General features: G+C 31.9%; 1 protein-coding gene across 1 annotated transcript; it reads right to left on the bottom strand.

Moving 5' to 3' along the window:
* Positions 1 to 9,237: 9,237 nt before the first annotated feature.
* Positions 9,238 to 21,555, bottom strand: LOC132745560 (uncharacterized). Its single transcript, XM_060734508.1, has 2 exons — positions 21,216 to 21,555; positions 9,238 to 11,307 (listed from the first exon to the last, which is right to left on the bottom strand). Exon 2 carries the CDS (start codon positions 11,295 to 11,297, stop codon positions 9,759 to 9,761), a length of 1,539 nt encoding a protein of 512 aa, XP_060590491.1. The 5' UTR covers positions 11,298 to 11,307; positions 21,216 to 21,555; the 3' UTR covers positions 9,238 to 9,758.
* Between the last annotated feature and the right edge of the window lie 883 nt (positions 21,556 to 22,438).

Below are 22,438 nucleotides of genomic sequence, written 5' to 3'. Positions count from 1 at the left end.
ATGATATACTGAATGATCACGATCTACTTTTGAGAACATTATACTGTACGTTTGTAAAGTCGCTTTTCATTGGATAATCGATACGTTTGTAATAATTCTTATAAAAGTGCACATTATAAAGTCCATGAAGTTGGCACAAAGATCGACATTAAACATTCAGCTTGACATTCGATTTATCAATGTCGAGATGGGATGGGAAGCTGGCTAGACATTCAGCAAAACATTCAGCTCGACATTCGTTTCTTATATTCTTTTTGAATGTCGAGCTGGGATGTGAAGCTGGCTAGACATTCAGCACAACATTCAGTTCGACATTCGTTTTTAGTCTATTTTTGAATGTCAAGCTGGGATGTGAAGCTGGCTAGACATTCAGCACAACATTCAGCTCGACATTCGTTTTTTTCTATTTTTGTATGTTGAGCTGAGATGTAAAGCTGGCTAGACATTCAGCACAACATTCAGCTCGACATTTGTTTTTTGTCAAATTTTGAATGTCGAGCTGAATGTTGTGCTGAATGTCTAGCCAGCTTCACATCCCAGCACGACGTTCAAAAATAGACTAAAAACGAATGTCGAGCTGAATGTTGTGCTGAATGTCTAGCTAGCTTCACATCCCAGCTTATCAGTGATAAATCGAATGTCGAGCTGAATGTTCTGCTGAATGTCTTGCCAGTTTCCCATACCAGCTCAACAGTGATAAGTCGAATGTCGAGCTGAATGTTTAATGTCGATCTCTGTGCCAACTTCATGGACTTCACATTATAATGTTGTATTTCATTAGATTACCGTGGCGTTTACAAACAAGAATCTTCATTCGATTTATGAAGCAATTTTTCTCTAATTAAGGAAGTGTGCAGTATTAAGTAATATAAATTCGTCATAAAGAATCTTGGCAAGATATATGGCCGTATTTTTAAACGTGTTTTTCCCAATGTAGCCCGAGCCGTTATAAATACAAAAAACACTTTTATATAGGGCCATATAACATGCCAAAATCTTAATAACTAATAATGTACACGACCAATGTGACTTTATAAAGAAACGTTTGTTCATGCCCCCATCCCCCCGAAAAATATATATATATATATAATTCCGCATATTAAAATAGCTGATACTATATATGGCCGTGTTTACCAACGGTCGTTTGCAATATAACTCACCAGTCAGACATCCTTATTTCACGTTCTAATAACAGCTACGGAAATGTTTAACTGGAGTTTTAAAATCACAAGAAATTTTATTTCGTCTTACTCCGTTTTGGAAAAGTTAGGTACTACAATATAAAACATAACGTTAACATCTACAGGGTGATGACTCTAGTCAATATCAATAGGATCAATTAGAGCATATTTAGTTAGTAACAGAGAAAACTAATTGATGAAGAAAATGCTAGCAATCAATATATGTTTAATAGCGATAAGTCATATAGCTCTTATATGAACAACCTAATTACGTTCACAATGTCATTCATTGCTTTGTAAGAGTTCTTAGCTAAGATGTGAATGGATTTAATTACCCAATATTAAGCTTACATGCGAAATGTCACAGCTTCAGAACAAAAAATCATTTTAATTCTTAGACGCAATTTTAAATACAGTAATTGATAAAAAAAAATCTGACCGAATTTCATATTACATCCGCCATTGTTTTGTTAATGAAATATTTTCGTCAAAATGGCGTGTCAGCGGTCCTTAATTTCAAAATTGATCAACGCGGAATTTTGCACGTTCTCATAATTATTATAGTTTCATGTTCTAATATTTGTTTTCATTGACCTTAACATTTCAAAAAAGGTATGATGTATTTTATTGTTATTTCGTCTTGATTTCGTCTTCAGTTAAATTGACGACGCAACAATTCATTGATGTTATAAGCTCGTTGAAAGTTACAAAAAATATAAGATAAAGTTTTGCCAATACCGTTTTATTTTAACCTATTAACTTTTTTGTTTAATTTTGTTTCCAGTAGCACCAACGGGGGCACGCTTTTGATATAACAAAAAAGAACAAATTTAAACGAACTTATTAATCTGTTTTTCAACGTCGGGTTACGATTTTTGACGACTTCTTTATATACCCTTTATTGTCGATAGAGGTAACGAATAAATACGAAAGCCTAATAGTGTCAAATAAAATAAAGAAATAAAAATGCAAAGGCGTTATAACGCGAATAAGGCGTAACAACGCGAATAAAGGCGTTATAACGCGAATCAAAAGGCGTAATAACGCGAATAAAGGCGTTATAACGCGAATCAAAAGGCGTAATAACGCGAATAAAGGCGAAGCAACGCAAATAAAGGCGTTATAACGCAAATCAAAAGGCGTAATAACGCGAACAAAGGCGTTATAACGCGAATCAAAAGGCGTAATAATGCGAATGATTGCGTGATAACGCGAATCAAAAGGCGTAATAACGCGAATAAAGGCGTAATAACGCAATTCAAAAGGCGTAGTAACGCGAATAAAGGCGTAGTAACGCGAACCAAAAGGCGTAATAACGCAAATTAAAACGCACCATATTTATACTAATCAAATTGCCTAGTAACCCGAGAAAGGAAGACCAATATTGATCTGAAATTATTGCTCAAGATATAAACTCGTATAGAATAATACAATATACATTTACAATAACTATCATTCCATTTGCACAGTAATAATGCAAACTATTTGTCATAAACTAATGAAGACTCTTTAATATTTGCCAATATAAGATGACTTGGTGACTTATAGGTCATAAAGTATTACCTCCTTCAAATAACAATCCCCCTATGAAGTGTGAATATTGTGGGCCAAATGGAACTTAAGTTATGCTCCGGAAAACAAATTGCCAACGGACGGACCGACAGACGGACGGACGGACGGACGTTCCAACATTTTGGGTTTAGGGGTTATTTTCTTTGTTATTTTCTTTGTTTTCTTAAGGGCTACTAGCCCATAAACCCTTTCATCACGGAATGAACCTATTGTTTTCTTTTGTTCTCTTTACTGTTATATAGCCCCTAAAACCAAAATGTTTGCTCGGACGGACGGACGCCAGGGGGTTTAACATAATATGCCCGAAATTCTTTCGAGCATATAATAAAACGCACATCTAGATCAATTCATTTAAATCAACATTGTTCTTCCTTCCATACATTACTAGGCCACTGTTTGGAATTTATATGGTATTAAATTAGCGTTATAACGCCTTTTGTTTTGCGTTATTACGCATTTTTGGTTCGCGTTATTACGCCTTTTGATTCGCGTTATAACGCTTTTATTCGCGTTATAACGCCTTTTGATTCGCGTAATTACGCCTATTGTTTTGCGTTATTACGCGAATAAAGGCGTTATTACGCCTTTCAATTCTCGTAATAACGCCTTTATTCGCGTTATTATGCCTTTTAATTCGCGTTATAACGCGTTTCAATTCGTGTTTTAACGCCTTTATTTGCGTTATAACGCGAAACAAAAGGCGTAATAACGCGAATCAAAAGGCGTAATAACGCGAATAAAGGCGTTATAACGCGAATCAAAAGGCGTAATAACGCGAAACAAAAGGCGTAATAACGCAAAACAAAGGGCGTTATAACGCTAATTTTATACCATATAAATTCCAAACAATGGCCTAGTCATGTAAGAAAGGAAGAACAATGTTGATCTAAATGAATTGATCAAGATGTACGTTTTATTTTCAATTCTGTACGGATACGTCCTAAGACCACAGTTTGATGTTTTTAAATCTTTTATTAGGAAATGCTTTCGTCGGATTAGAGGTTACTATCACCCAACTTTAGATACTTTTCTGCAAGGACAAAGAAGACAATGTCTCCTATAATTGTAACTTAACAGAAACACTTTCACCCTTCTAAGCATACCTATCAATAATTAAGATATACTTTCACCCTAATGTGATTAACTTATACCTGACGTTTTTTTTCAAAATCTTGTTACCTATAGCCTATTACCTATGGCGTAATATGGAACGACATTCAGGTTATTAAGTAATTATGCAAGGAACATCCGTAGATAATTGAACATATGACGCACATATAAGATAAGATAAGATATAAGAAAAGAAAAGAAAAGATAAGAAAAGAAATTCATTTACTATAATGACGTGTTTAAAATCAATGATGTGATACATGTGAATTCAGAGTAACTTAATTTAAATCCAGTCCAATGGACCTATAAGACACCAAGTCATCTTATATTGGCAAATATTAAAGAGTCTTCATTAGGTTATTACAAATAGTTTGCATTATTACTGTGCAAATGGAATGATAGTTATTGTATATGTATATTGTATTATTCTATACGAGTTTATATCTTGAGCAATAAATTCAGATCAATATTGGTCTTCCTTTCTCGGGTTACTAGGCAATTTGATTAGTATAAATACGGTATTAAATTGGCATTATAATGCGTTTTAATTTGCGTTATTACGTCCTTTTGGTTCGCGTTACTACGCCTTTATTCGCGTTACTACGCCTTTTGATTTGCGTTATTACGCCTTTATTCGCGTTATTACGCCTTTTGATTCGCGTTATTACGCCTTTATTCGTGTAATTACGCCTTTTATTCGCGTTATAACGCCTTTATTCGCGTTATTACGCCTTTTGATTTGCGTTATACCGACGCGAATAAAGGCGTTACTACGCCTTTTGATTCGCGTTATAACGCCTTTTGATTCGCGTTATAACGCCTTTTGATTCGCGTTATTACGCCTTTTTTCGCATTAGTACGCATTTTGATAACGCGAATAAAGGCGTTACTACGCCTTTTGATTCGCGTTATAACGCCTTTATTCGCGTTATTACGCCTTTTGATTCGCGTTATTACGCCTTTTGATTCGCGTTATAACGCGAATAAAGGCGTTACTACGCCTTTTGATTCGCGTTATAACGCCTTTTTTCGCGTTATTACGCCTTTATTCGCGTTATAACGCCTTTGCATTTTTATTTTTTTTATTTTATTTGACACTATTAGGCTTTCGTAAATAAATGTTCACGTCAAAGAACTATAAGACTGTATTTTAGGTACTGTATTTTAAATAGAACATTGATTGCATGTTTATGTTCCAGATACAACGCATAAAGTCTTGATTATAAAAAATTAATATCAACTATTTTTAGGTTAACTATTAGATAGATAAATATATATTTGAGCATTGTAAAGACGTTTGTAAATTAATTGCAGTCTTACATAAAACATCTAAAAATGTAAAAATTATTTCAAAAGTGCACGGGTAAATATTCAGAAAAACCTTAATCTAAAATTGTGTCACCTTTCATATATCTGTATGAAATCAAGATAACATTTTCGTTATAACATTCTCAATCGCAGCTTCTCGGCAATTTCATCAAACTTCGGAAAAATAATAATTATGAATAATAGCCGAGATGTTCCGATTGTTACAATGTAATAGTACAAAATAAACCAACACAAAGAATGGGAAAAGTTATTATTTCCATTAATTGTGAAATAAAAATATATAGACTACATTAGACGAAAAAAAACCAATCTCCCATTATCATGTTGCTATAGAGATATTTGAACATTAACTATAATTGATAATGTATTGATCTCAGGCCATCAATACATGTCATCTCTGTGATACAGAGAAAATCAACAAGCAGTCGAGAGCTTGATCAACAGAAGCCATTTCCGCATTCCTAACATATATCATAAATATATTCAGGCTATATCTCGCTGCATTTAAACTATATCTTATCGCATTCTGACCATATCTCACCGCATTCGGGATATAACACCGCATTCTGACTATATCTTACCGCATTCTGACTATATCTTACCGCATTCAAACTATATCTTACCGCATTCTGACCATATCTCACCACATTCAAACTATATCTTACCACATTCTGAATACATCTTACCGCATTCTAACCTATCTGACCGCATTCAGAATATAACATCGCATTCAAACTATATCTTACTACATTCTGACCATATCTCACCGCATTCAAACTATATCTTTCCGCAATTGGACAATATCTCACCGCATTGAAACTTTATCTTACCGCATTCTGACTATATCTCACTGCATTCAGAATATAACACCGCGGTTTTAACATATCTCATCGCATTCAAACTACTTCTTACCGCATTCTGACCATGTCGCACCGCGTTCTTATCCTATTTGGCCGCATTCAAATCATGTTTCATCGCATTCAAACAATATACATATATTACCGTATTAGGATCCATTGTTATGTCACCGCATTAGGACTTTCATCTCATCGCATGCAAACCATATTTCACTGCATTTTACTGTATAAAAATCTGGAAGCATTAATCACAACAAAAGTACATGAAAATTGCAGACTCGGTTTGATTGAGGCTGTACATGAGGGTATCTCACCGCATTCAAACTATATCTTACCGCATTCTGACCATATCTCACTGCATTCAGAATATGACACCGCGTTCTTACCATATCTCATACCTCATTTAAACTATATTTCATCGCATTCAAACAGTATATATTTTACCGCATTCAAACTAAATGTATCTCTCACCGCATTCAAATCATGTCTCATCGCATTCAAACAGTATCTTACCGGATTATGTCATCGCATTAGGAATCTAATCTCATCGCATGCAAACTATATTTACACAATGACTTGTTTTCATAGTATTCACCGTGTTGCCATAGTATTTGCGCATTTCTCTATTGGCATTAAGATATCATTCAATGTGATTTTTTATTTACACAATGACTTGAAAATGTAATTCAAGACTGAATAAACTGACGAGATGATGTTTTAAATATCGATTTGAAATATCATCTAGAATTTATTTTGTATTGTCGCACTCATAAGATATACTATAGTTTATCAATTACCTTTATTTAAAGGCACATCATGTCTCAGAAACGATTTTTTTTTTGCTTCCATGGAATTGCAAACATTGTTTATGATGTTTGAATACTTGTTTGAAAGTATATTTTATGCTTATCGCAAGGGCAAAACAGCGATAAATGTGGTATTATTTTTAATAAAAGAATCAAAATGTAAATAAAGTAATATTTTGACTTCCACAGAAAGTACTAAATCACTATGACTGTACTAGGTACCAAAAAGCAAAAGAAGCGGAAGAAGGCTTAATTAAATTGGCCAATGAGTAATATTTGGGAAAATATATCAGGACACCAAAAATAAATAGCTTTAGTAAAATAGAAATAAAAGCATTTCTTGGCATAATGGGCCTTTAATTACCAGTAAGCTGACGTTCCAGATACGATGCATAAAATCTTCAATATTAAAACAATAAAAAAGTAATATCAGCTATTTTAAGGTACATTATAGATAAATATATATATCTATTTGAGCATTGTGAAGATAGTTATAAATTAACAGCAGTCGAAAATAAAACACATTTGCTGTAACAATATTCATAGAATGAAAAGGTACTTTTGATTACAAAGCTAGTATTTACTTCTTGCTTTATAAAAAAAGAACCCGCGTGAAACAGCATTTTTGAACGGAACGGAAAGGATTAGAACGAAATGGATCGGAATAATGCAAAATGATTTAGTGTGGATGCACTTATTTTAGATTATTCCTCTGATCAATTAAATATATACTTTGCTCATATTTGGGTAAAATATTTTTGTCGCAGAAATGTATTGAAATCCATGAAATTCTTATGTTTAATTGGAATAAAAGAATGTACAAACTATATATGTACGAGAAGCTGCATTCACTATTACGGATCAAGTAACGTTGATCGTTTCTTAAAAAGCTGCCAGTTTTTTTTTTAATTACACTATATACTCAAATTCTGACCACCTATAGCGTATAGAGTTTAAAACATAGCATATGTAATTTAATTGAAGTCAAAACATGTTGATTTGTATATTTACAAAGAGACTGTGTAGCAATTATCAATATGTTCAAGCATCAAATTTGAGCATAATTAATCTTTAAAGTAATGACAGAACTTACATGTATCATGTGACGTGACAATATAAAGATAATAGCAGCGAAAAACAGTTTTATGTAACAGATTTTTCCCGATAAATAGTGTCATCTTTTTCGATAAAAGTATGTTCTAATTTGTACAAAGTCAGATCTGGTATGAATTAGTTGCTAATTTCTCTACTTTCTACTGAACGCTGTGTTAACATTATATATTCGGGTCAAAATACGACCGCAATTTATTATTTAAAGGGATTTGACATGACAGGTTTTTTGACATGACGGGGCTGAAAATATTTTTTTGAGTTTTATATTCCAGTTGATTTAGGTCTTATGCAATAACTTGTGGGCAAATTTTAGCAAATTTTAAGCTTATTCCCTCATCCTATATTTCCAGAATAATGATTTTATTGTGAAAAATAGCCCAAAAAATGAAAGTGTTGCAACACTTTTCTCTAAAATCGGCTAATAATCGCATATAAGATTGATTTTCAGTTTAATTCTGAGTATATATATCTTTGTTATCCTATGCAAATTTTTTCCTCTCCATTTTTAGTGTTTCAGTTGATATTTGTAACATTTAAAAATTTTGTGTTTTTATGCCTTTAGACCTGAGTGGAGTTCCTTTAATATTGCATTGTAGGTATCACATATTTTATGGCATTTTAATGGATGCTACAATGTTTTACATCGCCACCTGACAAGTGTAATTAATCTTCTTATTCTAAAGACAACATAACAACGAAACAGTAAAAAGCAACGCAGCACTTACTCTTTCAGATTTACACTTAGACTTACTGAGCCGACAAAAGAGGGCTACATTGACTTAAGATGTAAGACTTAAAGCAATTTAAAGATGGACAAAGTCAGTAAAGGGACTCCACTGAAGTTTTTGTCATGCCGGGACTGGAAATAATTTTCCAAGATAAACGTTCAATTTGATGTAGGTAGACCAATAATTTGTGTGCAAAATTTCAAATCATTCGCTCAATTCGTTTTTTCCAGAATAATTATTCTAACTGTGATAAATGACACAAAAAGGCAATGCTTTTCACTAATATCAGGAAAATAATGTCACAAAAATACGGTTTTGAATTCATTTCTGAATTATCTTAGGCTTATCTTTTTTGGTCTTTGGACCTCCGTGGAGTTCCTTTAGTGTAATAATCTAAAAATAAAACCTTTTTCTTTGTTCAAGCCATTAACCTCGTTTTCCTGTTCAAATATAATGTAAAATGCAAAGGACAATTTGATCAAGCTTGACTGCTTTTAAGTATACTTATATAAATAACATTATCACAAGTTGGAAAAAAACATCAGTTAGTGTCTTTTATTTGTAATCCATGTTAATGAACACAGAATTCTCAACAGCAATTTAGAGAAAACAATCTGATTATCATACAAAATTGATTAAAAGTTCAACATGATTGAATGTTTTTTGCTTTTCAATGCACTTTATTATACTGTACAGATTGATTCTTCATTTAGCATCGTTTCAAGTCTTTTTCACTAACATACATGTTCACTCTTTATTGTCCGTGTGAGAGTTTCACACACAACGTAATGAAGAAACTCAGAAGTGTCTATTTATAGAAAAAACATAAACACGTAAATAGATTGCACTTAAGTGAAGCACCTTGGAACTTCTTACAAAAGTGTCATTAAGATACTATCTTTAACATTAAAACACATTTTTGTCGTCCCTTGACCGCCATTGTATCCTCAATTTTATATCCATCCTCATTAAGCATTACTAAATATAATTCACCAAAATTGATCGTTCTTCATGTACAATGAAGGCAACAAAATCAGTCAACTGATTGCCATGTTTTATATACTAGCAATCTATCCAGGCGCATTTGATAGCCTGGGGGTCAGCCACGTTCAAATACTCATTGCAAATATTTACTGAATGTTTCTCATCCGGAAACAACGTCTTTTCAAGTCTCTCTAGCGCTTTCTGAAACGAAGGGTTTAACGACACTTGAGGTCTTTGTTTTTTAACCATGTTGTAAGCCTGACGTAATAACAGCCCCTCATATGACATCAGATATTGAACAGCAAATAGAGCCGCTCTCGACTTCCCTTCGTAGCTGTATATAAGGACCTTTTTAGAGCACCGCCTAGCTCCTTCAATGAATTTATTCACTTCCTCAAAATACTGATCAATACCGTCGTTCTCTTCGTCAGGCACAGCAATGATCAACCTAGAGCGAAAATGTTTAAACTCAATCTGACACAGGCAAGGACAGACAAGTTTCTTCTGTGGTGGGACCTGCATTTCATTCAGATTGCTTATGTCCACCAAGGACTCAATATCTAAACGACAAAGTCTTCTCTCATTATACGCAGCTTCTATACTGCCTACAAACATATACTCTGTAACCTGAGAAATCTGGTCGTCACGGTACATATTTGGTGATATCAGACTTCTTATTTTTAAATCGTCTTGATTTGTTTTTGTAAGCGAAAGTGCACGCTGAAAATGGGTTTTCTCGCCGCTTTTCAAGGATGATGGGTACTCTTGTAAACTTAGAGACGATTTTTGTAAAGTAGGTTTTGTCTCGGTTGATAATGAATGTGTAAAAGATGTGGTAAAAATATCTGGAACTTTAAGATTTTTGCTTTTTGATTGCTGATCAGACTCTTTCTTAGCTAGGCTATCCAGAGCGGAGACACTGTTGTTAACTTTTACTGGAGGTGCTGAGGATTTTCTTTCTTGCACTAACTCTGGACAAGAAACTGTCAGTTTCTTTGTCCGCAGTTTTTCATGCGCACCTTTGAAAGCAGCAGCTGCAAAAATTGATACCGAGTGTTTATTGATAACGTTTGCAAACTTGGACTTTGGTTTTTGATTATTTATTACAGAGTTTTTCTCAGAGAATGCAAATCTCCGATCTTTTGCCGAGTCCACAGAACTACCACTTCTTGGTGACGATATGTAACTACTATCTATTGAACCGCTACGAAAAACTGATAGCGGACTGTCGTAAAGTAATGGTTTTGGAGATATTGCACGGAACTCTGTAGGACTGTTAGAGTATGACGAAAATAGTCCGTCAGAGGAATTGTCACGTGACACAGGGTATGAAAAATCGAGTGGTGATTCACCAGCAGAGTAACTTCTTTGCTCACAAAGTTTTCTATGAGATGAGGGACTGCCTAATTCTTTTGTAGCTTGTCGTAAACTTTGAGTGTCATTATTTTTCAATGTCAAAGGAGAAGAAGAAGACGGGTTATCTGCCGACAAAGGTCTATGTGGTGACGGTGGTGTTGGGGCATGGAAGTTGAAGACAACTTTATGTTCAGTGTAGCGGCTGTAAAAGGGACCATTAGTTGGACCAGAAAATGGTTCGCATCTCTTCGCACTGGACATTCTCGATCATCTGCAATTAAAAACAGAAAACAATTAGAATTTTGACAGAACTTGAAGATATGTTACACGTTAAAACCAAATTTCGAGTTTCAAACTGACCTCTCTTTAATTCGACTGGTGAAAAAGTCAGTCTCTGGACGGTTGGTTTCTCAATTCAAAATTAACTGGTCCATAATGGAAGTTATATAATAGTGATAATTATGTTTATAGTATTTAGCATCATGAAACCAGGAAATAAATATTTATGGATGTTGTTGATAAGTGTGAGATATATGATTCGATATTTACAGCAGATCATCAAATGTTCTAGAACAAAACATTGTTATTCATCATATAAATGTTCATACTAAAACACTTAGAACTCTATCAGTATTTTTGTTCATGAGGTATTTTATAAGAATATCTAAATGACACATTTCTATTATTTTGTCGTTATTTTAGATACTTATGGACAATGTGGATGTTGTAGACCCATCCACTTATTTAAGTAACTACATCTTAGCTAATTCAAAGCCCCCATACCATCATAACAAAAACAGCAAAGTTAAATACACGATACCAAAATACTATGAACAAAAATTAGAACTATAAGATACAAGTGCTTTTATTTATGACCATATACATGTAATTGCATTATTATCAGGAATCAGGAATGGAATGCATGAGTTGTCATCACCTCAATTCCCAAAATAAATAAATCAATTAAAGGGCGGCGGTTTGGTACACCACTATATTCACTTTGCGCAAACAATCATTTTTTACTGTAGCACTTTTATTAGCCTTATTCGATGTCAGCACAATGTTATGTCACTAATCAGTTCATTGTATGTTTATTGTGAACAAATGGGAATCAATAATTTCTCTCTTCACTTTACTGTCAACTTCAGAACCAAAGGACGCCTTCATAAAGATAGCAAGACTGAATTTTTAAAATAAAAAAGAGATGTATCAAAAAGTTCCAATAATCTTAAGATATTCAATAAGATATTCAATAAGATATTCTTATAAATAATTATCTAATAAAAAATCAGTAACAAGGTGAACAACTAAACCAGACTTTTTAGCAATAAAGGTGCCAAATTTCAGGTGACATTGTTCTTGTCCATGATCCACATTTTGCAGACGACATTGTTTTCTTCAATTTCCGTCCATCGAGGCTTCTCCCCACGTATTTTTACAGGTAAATATTGGAATTATCAGAAAGTGTTTTACAGGCTTTATTGAAATAAGAATCGTCGTTATGGTAACAAAATAAAGAGGGATTATACTGATATCCCTGGATTATATTATTGATCTTCTTCACTAAGTCTAGGATGTTACATTATTTCATATAATAGAGGTCATTTTCCTGTTTTCAGAAACCGTATATCTGTATATGGTTTCTAAAACATCATTTTCCTCGAGAACATATATTATACTGTTCTCACACTTTTCTTGAATAAAATACACAGGTTATTGATAGATAAAAAGTTGTTTGAAGCATAGAAACTATATAACACCGTTACGAGGTTTTATAACACTTATAGACGTCCACTCGTCGTTTAAACTTAGCATTCATTTAGAATATGAATTATGAATACGTTCTTTGAAAGTTACTGCTTATATTAGTTTTTTTTTAATTTAAGATATGCATTAGAAAAGTATTACATGTTGTATATAAAAGGGCCAATCCTGAGGTAGTTTTTTTCGGGTTTTGAGCGTGTTTTTTGTTTTCCTTTTCTTTTTTTAGCAACAACAGACTCATTTTAAAACGCTTCCCTAGACATTGTAACAAGTAGATTCTATATTAAGAAATAATATCTAATGCAAGATCACACAATTATGTTTTTAATACAATGGGAGTATCGTCCAAAAACTAAAACAGTTGTTTTTAAGTAATACCACCACCAATGTAAAAGTAATTTTTCAACTTTTCTGCAAAATACCTCGGTTGGCCATTTTGTGCACAGTAAACTAGCTGGATAGCTTCCCCACATGTAAGCATGCTTATTTGTGTGTCATGTTTAAAGTCATTTGATAAATGATGAAATGCTAAGATTTCTAATTCAATTTGACTTATGCAAGAAAGAGATTGAATAAAAGTGAAAGCCATTTAATTCATTTTTCAATCTGTTTGGGTTAAATGGATAAAAGAAAATGAAGGAAAGCAAAGACGATATCTATATGCAAACTTCAGTTAAAAATTAAAATTTTCAAAGGCGAAGAACATTTACTATAATACTTCATTAATTGTCCTTAGTCTTATCAAAGTTTCAAGACATATCTGTATACATGTATTGAAAAACGAACATCAGAAGAATTTGCAGAGATATTTTAGTCATGTATCAAATTAAGACTTAACTTTTTTATTTGCTTGGAATAGAAACGTAAGTTATATGTTTAGTCATAAATACTTTGACAGATTTTATGACCAAGTATTAAAGGTTATATTTTATATTATATTATTACTAAGTAAATATTTTGTCAAACAAAACTCGATTAAAAGCGAAGTTATAATTTGTTCTCCGCTCAACCTTTGTTTGCTTCATTATTCATTTGCAGAAGTAATTCATTGAGCAGATATAAATATATAATTGATTAATGGAGTTTTGTCAGTATATGTGATGCATTGATTTGTATGAATAAAATATCCCATAGTTCTGTATTGTATTGATTTGTTTGTTGTTATTTTTTATTATTTTTTGTATATTTCTACATTGTATCATAATACAGCATTAAAGCACGATTTCTTTATGTGGGGAAAAATGAAAAATTGTTCGCAAATTTACAGTAGCAATGTGAATAACATAAATATTATATCAACGTCTGTATCATCCAATGAAACTTGACGTGTATTATTATTATTATCAAGATGTATACTTCTCCGTTTGTAACGTCAAATTGTATTGGATAATCGCGATGGCTATGTTGCTTATATACATACGAGTATAACATATTCTCATTTTTAAACGAAGAAAGCCGATATGCGGTTATATAAATGTTATATGACCGAGCGTAGACAGTTATAACTATATAACATGTCAAAAAATCTTAAGAGATATTTAATCACTTAAAATCCTTTGTTTCTATGTAATACAAATAACTATTTCTTTATAATTATAACACACGGGTGATAAACTTAGCAGACATTCGTTTCATTAGAGATATACATTCCTACGAAACTCGTGCAGGGTCAAAGGTTATATGTATGAAGATATTTTCTATGCTCAAACCTATAGATCTACAGTATTTGGTAGGACAGAAAGATGTTAAGAAAGTACATCGACCAATGAAAATCCTGAGATTTGAAAATGAACTAATTTAAAAAAGTTTTTAAAACTTCGAGCCCGGGCTAAAACTGTTCTTTACGCCAGACGCTCTTTTAATTGATAAAATTTCCCAGAACTCTTTTCATAAAAATAACAGCTCATGAAAAGCCATAAGTATTATTCCAAACGAAAAGATTAAATCTATATATAATAATAGACTTTCAATATTCATTTACTTCAGTATCAATTTCAATAAATACTGTGAAAATGTTTGGTAGAGGAAAACTTATTTTTCACACTTCGTTGAATATTGATGATAAAAATTAATTTCAAATCTTAAAAAACATAAGCTAGACTAATAAAACTTTTTAAGAATTTTTTTTTCGGCCGAAGGCAGGTTGTTTTCAGTTTGACTTCCTGACAAATTTACAAGGAACAACTGAATATAAGAAGAGTTTCCATTGGTCATTTTGAAATTACAAAATGAAATCTAGAAATCTCATTGGCCATTTAAATAAAATGTAAAGGATAGTTCTTGTCTTTCTAAGACAGTTCTAAACTAAAATTGTTTTTGCCATTATAAAATAAAATGTAAAGACTAGTTCTAAATAAAATGTACAGGATAGTTCTTTAACTTTCTAGTTAGATTGCTCAGATATTTAAGTTCTGTTTAACAATACTTCTTGCATTCAGACCTTATTACATTTTCTAGTGAACGGTTTATTTTACGTAACAACTTTCTGAGTTTATTTAACACAAGGTCTGAGTTTTAAAAGTTGTCCAAAATAACGAGAATAATACCAGAATGTTAGAAATTTAGTTCACTTACAGAAACAGGACAGGCTTGTTTAGAAACACTTACATCTTAAAGTGTTCCAAGATTAATAACCCTACAAAAATTGTTATGCCCTTGTTATTGAAGGTATGCTAACATTTATATTTGTCTTTGCACGGAACACTACGAATTTACATAATCAAGTTAAGCAGTTTTACTTCGGCCGAGTATCTTTTCTTAAAGATACTTCTTGTTTCGTATAATCCCGCATTTAATTTTCCATATAATGCGCCTGGGTGACACGGAAGACGCATGATCGCTTTCAGATGAATGCATCAGGTACGGTAATGTCAATATCTACGAACCTAATGGGAAATGATTTTATCTAACTTAATCAGAAATATCAAGGTACGTGAATGATGCCAGTCGATATCCATTCAATTATCAAAAGTGTTAAAAAAAACTGTCAATAATTAATAACTATGGTCAACAGCGGGTGATACACTTATTTTCATACTTAATCACCTAATATTTAAAGGCCGACATGCCCTAGAAATGTTTTTATTTTTAATTGTATAAAGGTTTTTATTTCTGGTGAACTTTTATAAATTCCAAAACGATACTGACTGGCCAATTACCTGACCTTACCTTTTCTTCTGTTGCTCTTTAGCTAAAAGTCTAGTAACAGCGATTTAGTATTTTGTTAAAATTTTGCTACTTTTATGATAAATAATTTCTCATTTACCGCTACTTTCTTCAGGTAATAAGCATCTAACATGCTCTAAAACCATTATTTAAGTGTTGAAGAACTCACGTTTGCCCTTTCTAAAGAAGTAGAAATGTGTTCGTTTATGAGGCATAGTGTGCCTTTAAGTATAATTAAATGCTGCACTAATCGCATAATGACTGATATGACCTTAAATATTAATAGCTCCCTATATAGACACATCTTAAGTGCCTTTACAAAACAAATACTATGACAATTTATTTGAAACTTATTGCTTGAAGGATTCACTTAAGTATGTGCTTACATGTGTGTGCGATATATATGAAATAGTATCTCCTACAAATGCAGTATGTTCAAGTATTTCCCTTACAAAGGAGCATTCTAAATCAGATTCAAAATTTCTCTTTGTACATTTTAAACATCAAATATTATCTAAAGATGAATTGTAGAAAATATACCTATACTATACTTTAATATTATGTCTGTCTTCTTTGTTGATTAAGATTTACTGAATGTTGTGTTTATGTTTATTTTATTAAAGGCCTTGTTAAAAAATAGATTTTGCATTATATGTGTTGTCTCTAATGCTTTGATGTATTGTCTTAATAAGCTACCTTCGTTAAATAAAGTGTTTATTATCATTATAGAGACCCCTGTTACCCTGACACGATTTCTACAAGTGAATGAAAAAAACAGACAAAACAATTAGCGTGAAGGAAGTCATTTAATAGTCATTTTCCAGAAAATAATTACAGAGTTATTGTTTTGAAGGTTATTTTTTCTATGAAATTCAGTCCGTATGTAATCATTAGACTTGTTTTAATTTTGGATTTTTGTATAAACAAAGCTAGTAAACTCCGGATAAAGCTGGCTCTACATAATTAAAAACCAAAATCTATAATTTTTTCTACAGCTACAATTTCAAGTAAAGCTTGGTCAGCAGAATTAAAATTCTATGGAATGTTGTGATAAAAAATGTACTTTGAAAAACATAGGCGAAAACTTAAAAACATAGGCAAAAACTTTAAACATATGCGAAAACTTAAAACATAGGCGAAAACTTGAAACATAGGCGAAAACTTAAAGCATAGGCGAAAGCTTAAAACATAGGCAAAAAACTAAAATAACTGAGAAATGAAATTGAAAAAAGACGATACTTGAAAATCAGGCAAGGGGTGAACAATAAATAACTGGAGTAAAACTTGAGAAATACAAAAAGTAAGTACACCTATTGGTTATTATTTACACAACAGCATCATCTCATTTCTATTGCAACATGTACATATAATTCGAATGGCATTTTCTGGTAAAACAATGTTACGCCGCGGGCTGTATGCTTCTGGCAGTTTTAGCGATTCTTGACTTTCCAGAATTGCACAACACGCCACTCCCCAACCATTGTCTTTTAATAAATAAACCTACTGAAAAAAATTCTTATTAAAAAATTCAAAGCAATTCGATTCAAAATCAATACACTTCAATCAATTTAAATTAGCATGCATTTTTACTTTGGAATACAAATGTGATAATGACTTGTTTAGCATGAATTCATTGTGTGTGGAACACTTGTTGAAATTGTGTTTTTTTTATTTTTGTTTTTGTTTTTTTTTATATTTAAATTCGTTTGACTTTGAATAAACCGTTAAAAATTCAAAACTGGGCAAATTTATTGTATAAATTAAGATTCATGTTAACTGCCCATATTTGTTCATAAGAAAGTAGCTACTACTATATGATACTAAATGAAATATATATGGAATATTTACTTTCACGTTTTATTAAAGTGACATTATGCTCAATTATTGTCTGTCAATAGTAATATAACTCAAAATGCTGGCTATTATAATAGTGAGTGGCCAATAATTTATAATGAAACATGTTTATGATACAATAAAAGCTACATAAACTATACAAAGACTGTCCCACTATTTTAAGAACTGAATGTAAACGACATAGATCTGAATGATATCTATAAAAAAAATTGTTGGTCACGTGGTTAATTTATTACTGTTTTTTTTTTAATTTAACACAATTATGGCAAATTATTAAGTTATTTATTGATACCTGTTCATTAACAATTTATACTTGGATGGACATAATGTCACTTTAACGGAAGCTGTTACAAATTACTGCGCATATCTTGCAGCTTATTTAATAATGCTTGATTGAGCGAGTACGAAAGTGTTCAAGGACGAATAATCTGCAATTTGCACTCTCGGGATAAATACAATTAAAAATTTATGACATCTGTTCAATGCATCTAGATGTTATATTGATCATCATGTAATTCAATTGCACATAGAATTTCATTGAATCCGATATTTCAGTCTATATAATTATTCGGTTACATTTTCATTAACAGTAAGATAAAATTACTACGGTAACCGTGACGTCAAAAATACATAATAAATGATATATAATGTATGTCAAATTAGTTTCCGCAGATATCAAAGTATTAAACTGCAATAAATATCCACATTAATTTATAATTAACTATATCTCTTTGAAAATCCATTTAAAGATAAAACATTTTTAACTTTACTAACATCATCATTATTAGGACCATGATATTTTTTATTCATTTTGTTCTAAAATACTCTTGAATTTCTATCACTGACGTACTTCAGATTGCATTTCATATTTTACTTTTCTTGATTAATTTTATATATTATTCAATTCAACGCCGCAGTTCTCTTAATTATCTAATATCCTTTTCATTTATACCTGCAAGTTCTCTTGATTTCCTGTTTATTCAAATAGATTTCCTGCTATTTATACGTGCAGTTTCCATTATTTCGGATCAAGGAAATTGGCCAATTGAATACAATATTTCATTTATTGCACGCTTATCTGTCGTTTTTTTGATTCCGTAGAGTGTGTTACAGATTTATGGAACGACTGAGTATTATTTCTATTCTATAGTTCCTCTATTTATACATGTATTTAAAGAACTAGTAATTAGTGCGCTTGTAATTTATTTTCATTTTCAGTGTAATACCATTTCATGCAGTCGAAATTTTCTTCATAAAAACAGTATTCATAATGTCTACAATCGCATCTTTTCGTCTTTTCCGTCAGTCTTCGGACCAGGTTATTATTGATAATAGCCGAGATGATCTGTTTGATTATGCCCAGTGCTATCAACTTAAACCTAAATTTGTAAAATCGACTAGTCTTTCTGTAATTTGGAGCGTTCAATTGTAAATGCAAGTGATTTTGATAATGAAAATGCTGAAATTAAATAATAATTCGTGGAAGTTTTATTGTTTTTATCTCCCGTACAATCTATCCACAATCAATAAGCATTTAAGAGACCTTGATTTGCGGAATCCTATCAACAATTTATAAGTGCTTACTATTTTTAATATTGCACGAGGAAACTATTTGTCAGACGTTTAATGATACAGAGCTTTGTCTCAATAATTAAAAGTGCAAGCCGCACACGGAAATATTTGTCAGTGACTGCAACTAGTCTTATTGTCAATTCAATAAATGTTTGTTCTGCAGCCGTTTCGATTCATGAATAACAATAAGTTATCAAAACTTAAATCAGTTCGTAAGCCCAAGGTTGTTTTATTAATGTGATTCTGAAAATAGTATTTATTCATAGCGTGCGTGCAAAACCTTCATTCTACACTTTAACTGGATGACGTCAAATAGAACACAGCTCACGTGATATCTAAAAGGTCTCCTGTTTTGATAGAAATACTGTTTACATTTTAAGGTTATTTATACTTTTGGTTCCACGTAAGCTTAAATGGCTGTGTTTTTTTCCACTCAAAAATGTTAAATATCTTTGGACATTACCAGTGTAATATTTAGATATGAAACATGAGGAATAATTCAATCGAAATTTGTTCACTCTCCCTGCTAATATAGTTAGTATGTAAAATAGCATCATTCAGACATGGCATTATGTTGATATGACATCATGTTAACATGACATCATGATAATATGATATCATGTAAATGTAGCGTGTAAAAAGCACTATATGCTTATTTAACCTTATGATATGGTTTTGTAACATGTTTATGTTGTATTTGATAATGTATTAGTTTATACGGAATTCATTTCAGTTTGCTTGTGTACAATGTACTTGTCTAATTATATCGAAAATGTGTGTTGATTGTTGAACAATTTTGTAAAAATTGTCATTTATTTTAACTTCTTAATAATTCATTTATTATTATATAAGTTGTGGTAATTTTACAGTAAATAAACCCCATCGGGAATAAGCTTTTAGCTTAATGGCTAATTAATTAATTAATTAATCTTAGAATTATTTTTCTTGCATTCTTTATGTGTTTTTATATATATGCAAGTTGATATAAGTGATACTATTGTATGTGTTTATGTATATTCCCTGAATATATGGGTACGAACATATAATGTAAAGATAACATGAAAATATAACATGAAAATATAACATGAAAATATAACATGAAAATGTAGCAAGCAAAGATAAAATATACTACAGTACATAAAATAACATGTAATCAAAGCCAGATATACAAAGCATGTAAGCATGGTAAGTCAACAATGCATGTAAACATATTATGTAAATATAGTATACCATAAAAGCATGTAAACATAGCATGTTAATATAGTGTGTCAACAAAGCATGTGAACATACATGTAGTATGTCAAAATAACATGTAAACATAACATGTGAAGTAGCACGTTACAAAAGTTTGCGATTAACAGTTTTGTATGACCATGAGAGCGCCCTCGTGAAGTAAAATTCAACTTAGTTAAAGGCTAGTGCAAACTGATACCAAAAGTCCGTAAGTCACATATAACCCAGTTTCGAATAAATGATATAAAGAATATTTCAATATACTCATAATGGCTTTAATATTTTTATTTTTGTCCGAATTTTAATAAAATACGAACCCCCATACATTTAATAAACTTTAATATCTTGAGAGCACTTCCTCACTGTAAGTCAAATGTTTTTTTATGCAGACACACACCCGTATTGATCAGATCTTTTATAATTTAATAAAATTAGAATCATTCTCTTTAAAACTCAAAGTTTTTTTTATAAAGGTGCGATTTCTTAACCATTTAGCTTGTATTAAATACATTAAGTAATATACGATAACAGAGCATGCGCTCGAAAACAATGTTTAAAGCGCAATACGGAAATAAATTGATAAAATATTACCTTTGAAAACCAGTATTTGCTTCCAATTCCCACAATTCAAAATGTTCGTATTTATATAACCACACATATGTTCATATCTTGAACAATAAATTGTCAAGTTATTGCCAGTTGTAACTGCACATTTTACTGCTCCATAGCTAGATAACCGCCATTTATGACCACTTCATAAGCTAATGTCCCCCGATAAAACACCGTATGCATCCGCCCTGGGTTTTTTCCAACTGTAATCATACGTCTCCGTTGACACTGTGACCATTTGTTGATGTAAGCGACACTATTATTTTTACCTGTGAAAACGGGTGATGATATCGATTTTTCTGCGGAATCTCTGCGAACCTTTCCTTGCATTTGAATTATCGGGGATTTCCGTACGTTACATTATCGGCGAGTTCGTTACTCACGGTGCTAAAGCTCAATATCTTTGCTAGCGCAGTCATGATTTGAATTACGATTGCCTTTAACAGCAATATTATCTCATATGTGACAATACTGTTTGCAGATATAATCTAGTTATTGACCAACTTACGTGTGAGGTACGTGTGAGGTAGGAATTACATTGGCATTACATTAGCTACGGTTGACTCTCAGTACACTGGTACTATGATTTCCATATTACACGAATGATGTGGAAAGGAAAACCATACAGAATACGTCCGTCACTGTGTAGTAAAATATGTTCCCATGTCTTACAAACAGAATTAATGTTCCCGAACGAAACAAACAATTTGGTGTAGGTTTAGCTATGATGTTGTATAAATGTTACTTTTCTTCTTCTTTTTTAATTTGTAATATCACATTGTATTTATATGTATGTTCTTTGGTATGAATTTTATCAAATAGCAAACAAACATTCTAACCATTGCTGACAGCCTGATATAGCCCATCTCTATATCTTTTAATTATTCCCCTACTTTTGCTAAAAAGACTACCCTTTCTCAGCCAAGTCAACCAACGCATCCATGCTGCAGTCAGTCTACATCTTTGCAGTATAAACAAGCTGTATACTGTTGGCTGACCAACACCAAATATTCATCTTGATTTCCCTACAATTGTTTATGGGCAGTTACAAAAATAATGTCCAAACAATCTTCTATTTTGAGGAAGTATTTGTAAAAAACAGCTGCAGTCCTTTGGCCAGTAGCATTTACTATACTGTTCTTATTGGGTAGACACGAATCATAGCATTAAGTACAAACGATCTGGGTAAAAATGAAGACATCGGC

The sequence above is a fragment of the Ruditapes philippinarum genome, unplaced genomic scaffold (assembly GCF_026571515.1).
Source record: "Ruditapes philippinarum isolate M1 unplaced genomic scaffold, ASM2657151v2 ctg2257_1_1_1_1, whole genome shotgun sequence".
Taxonomy (NCBI): domain Eukaryota; kingdom Metazoa; phylum Mollusca; class Bivalvia; order Venerida; family Veneridae; genus Ruditapes; species Ruditapes philippinarum.
The sequence above is the reverse complement of the archived record's forward strand: the minus strand, read 5'-3'. Positions and strand labels throughout refer to the sequence as shown.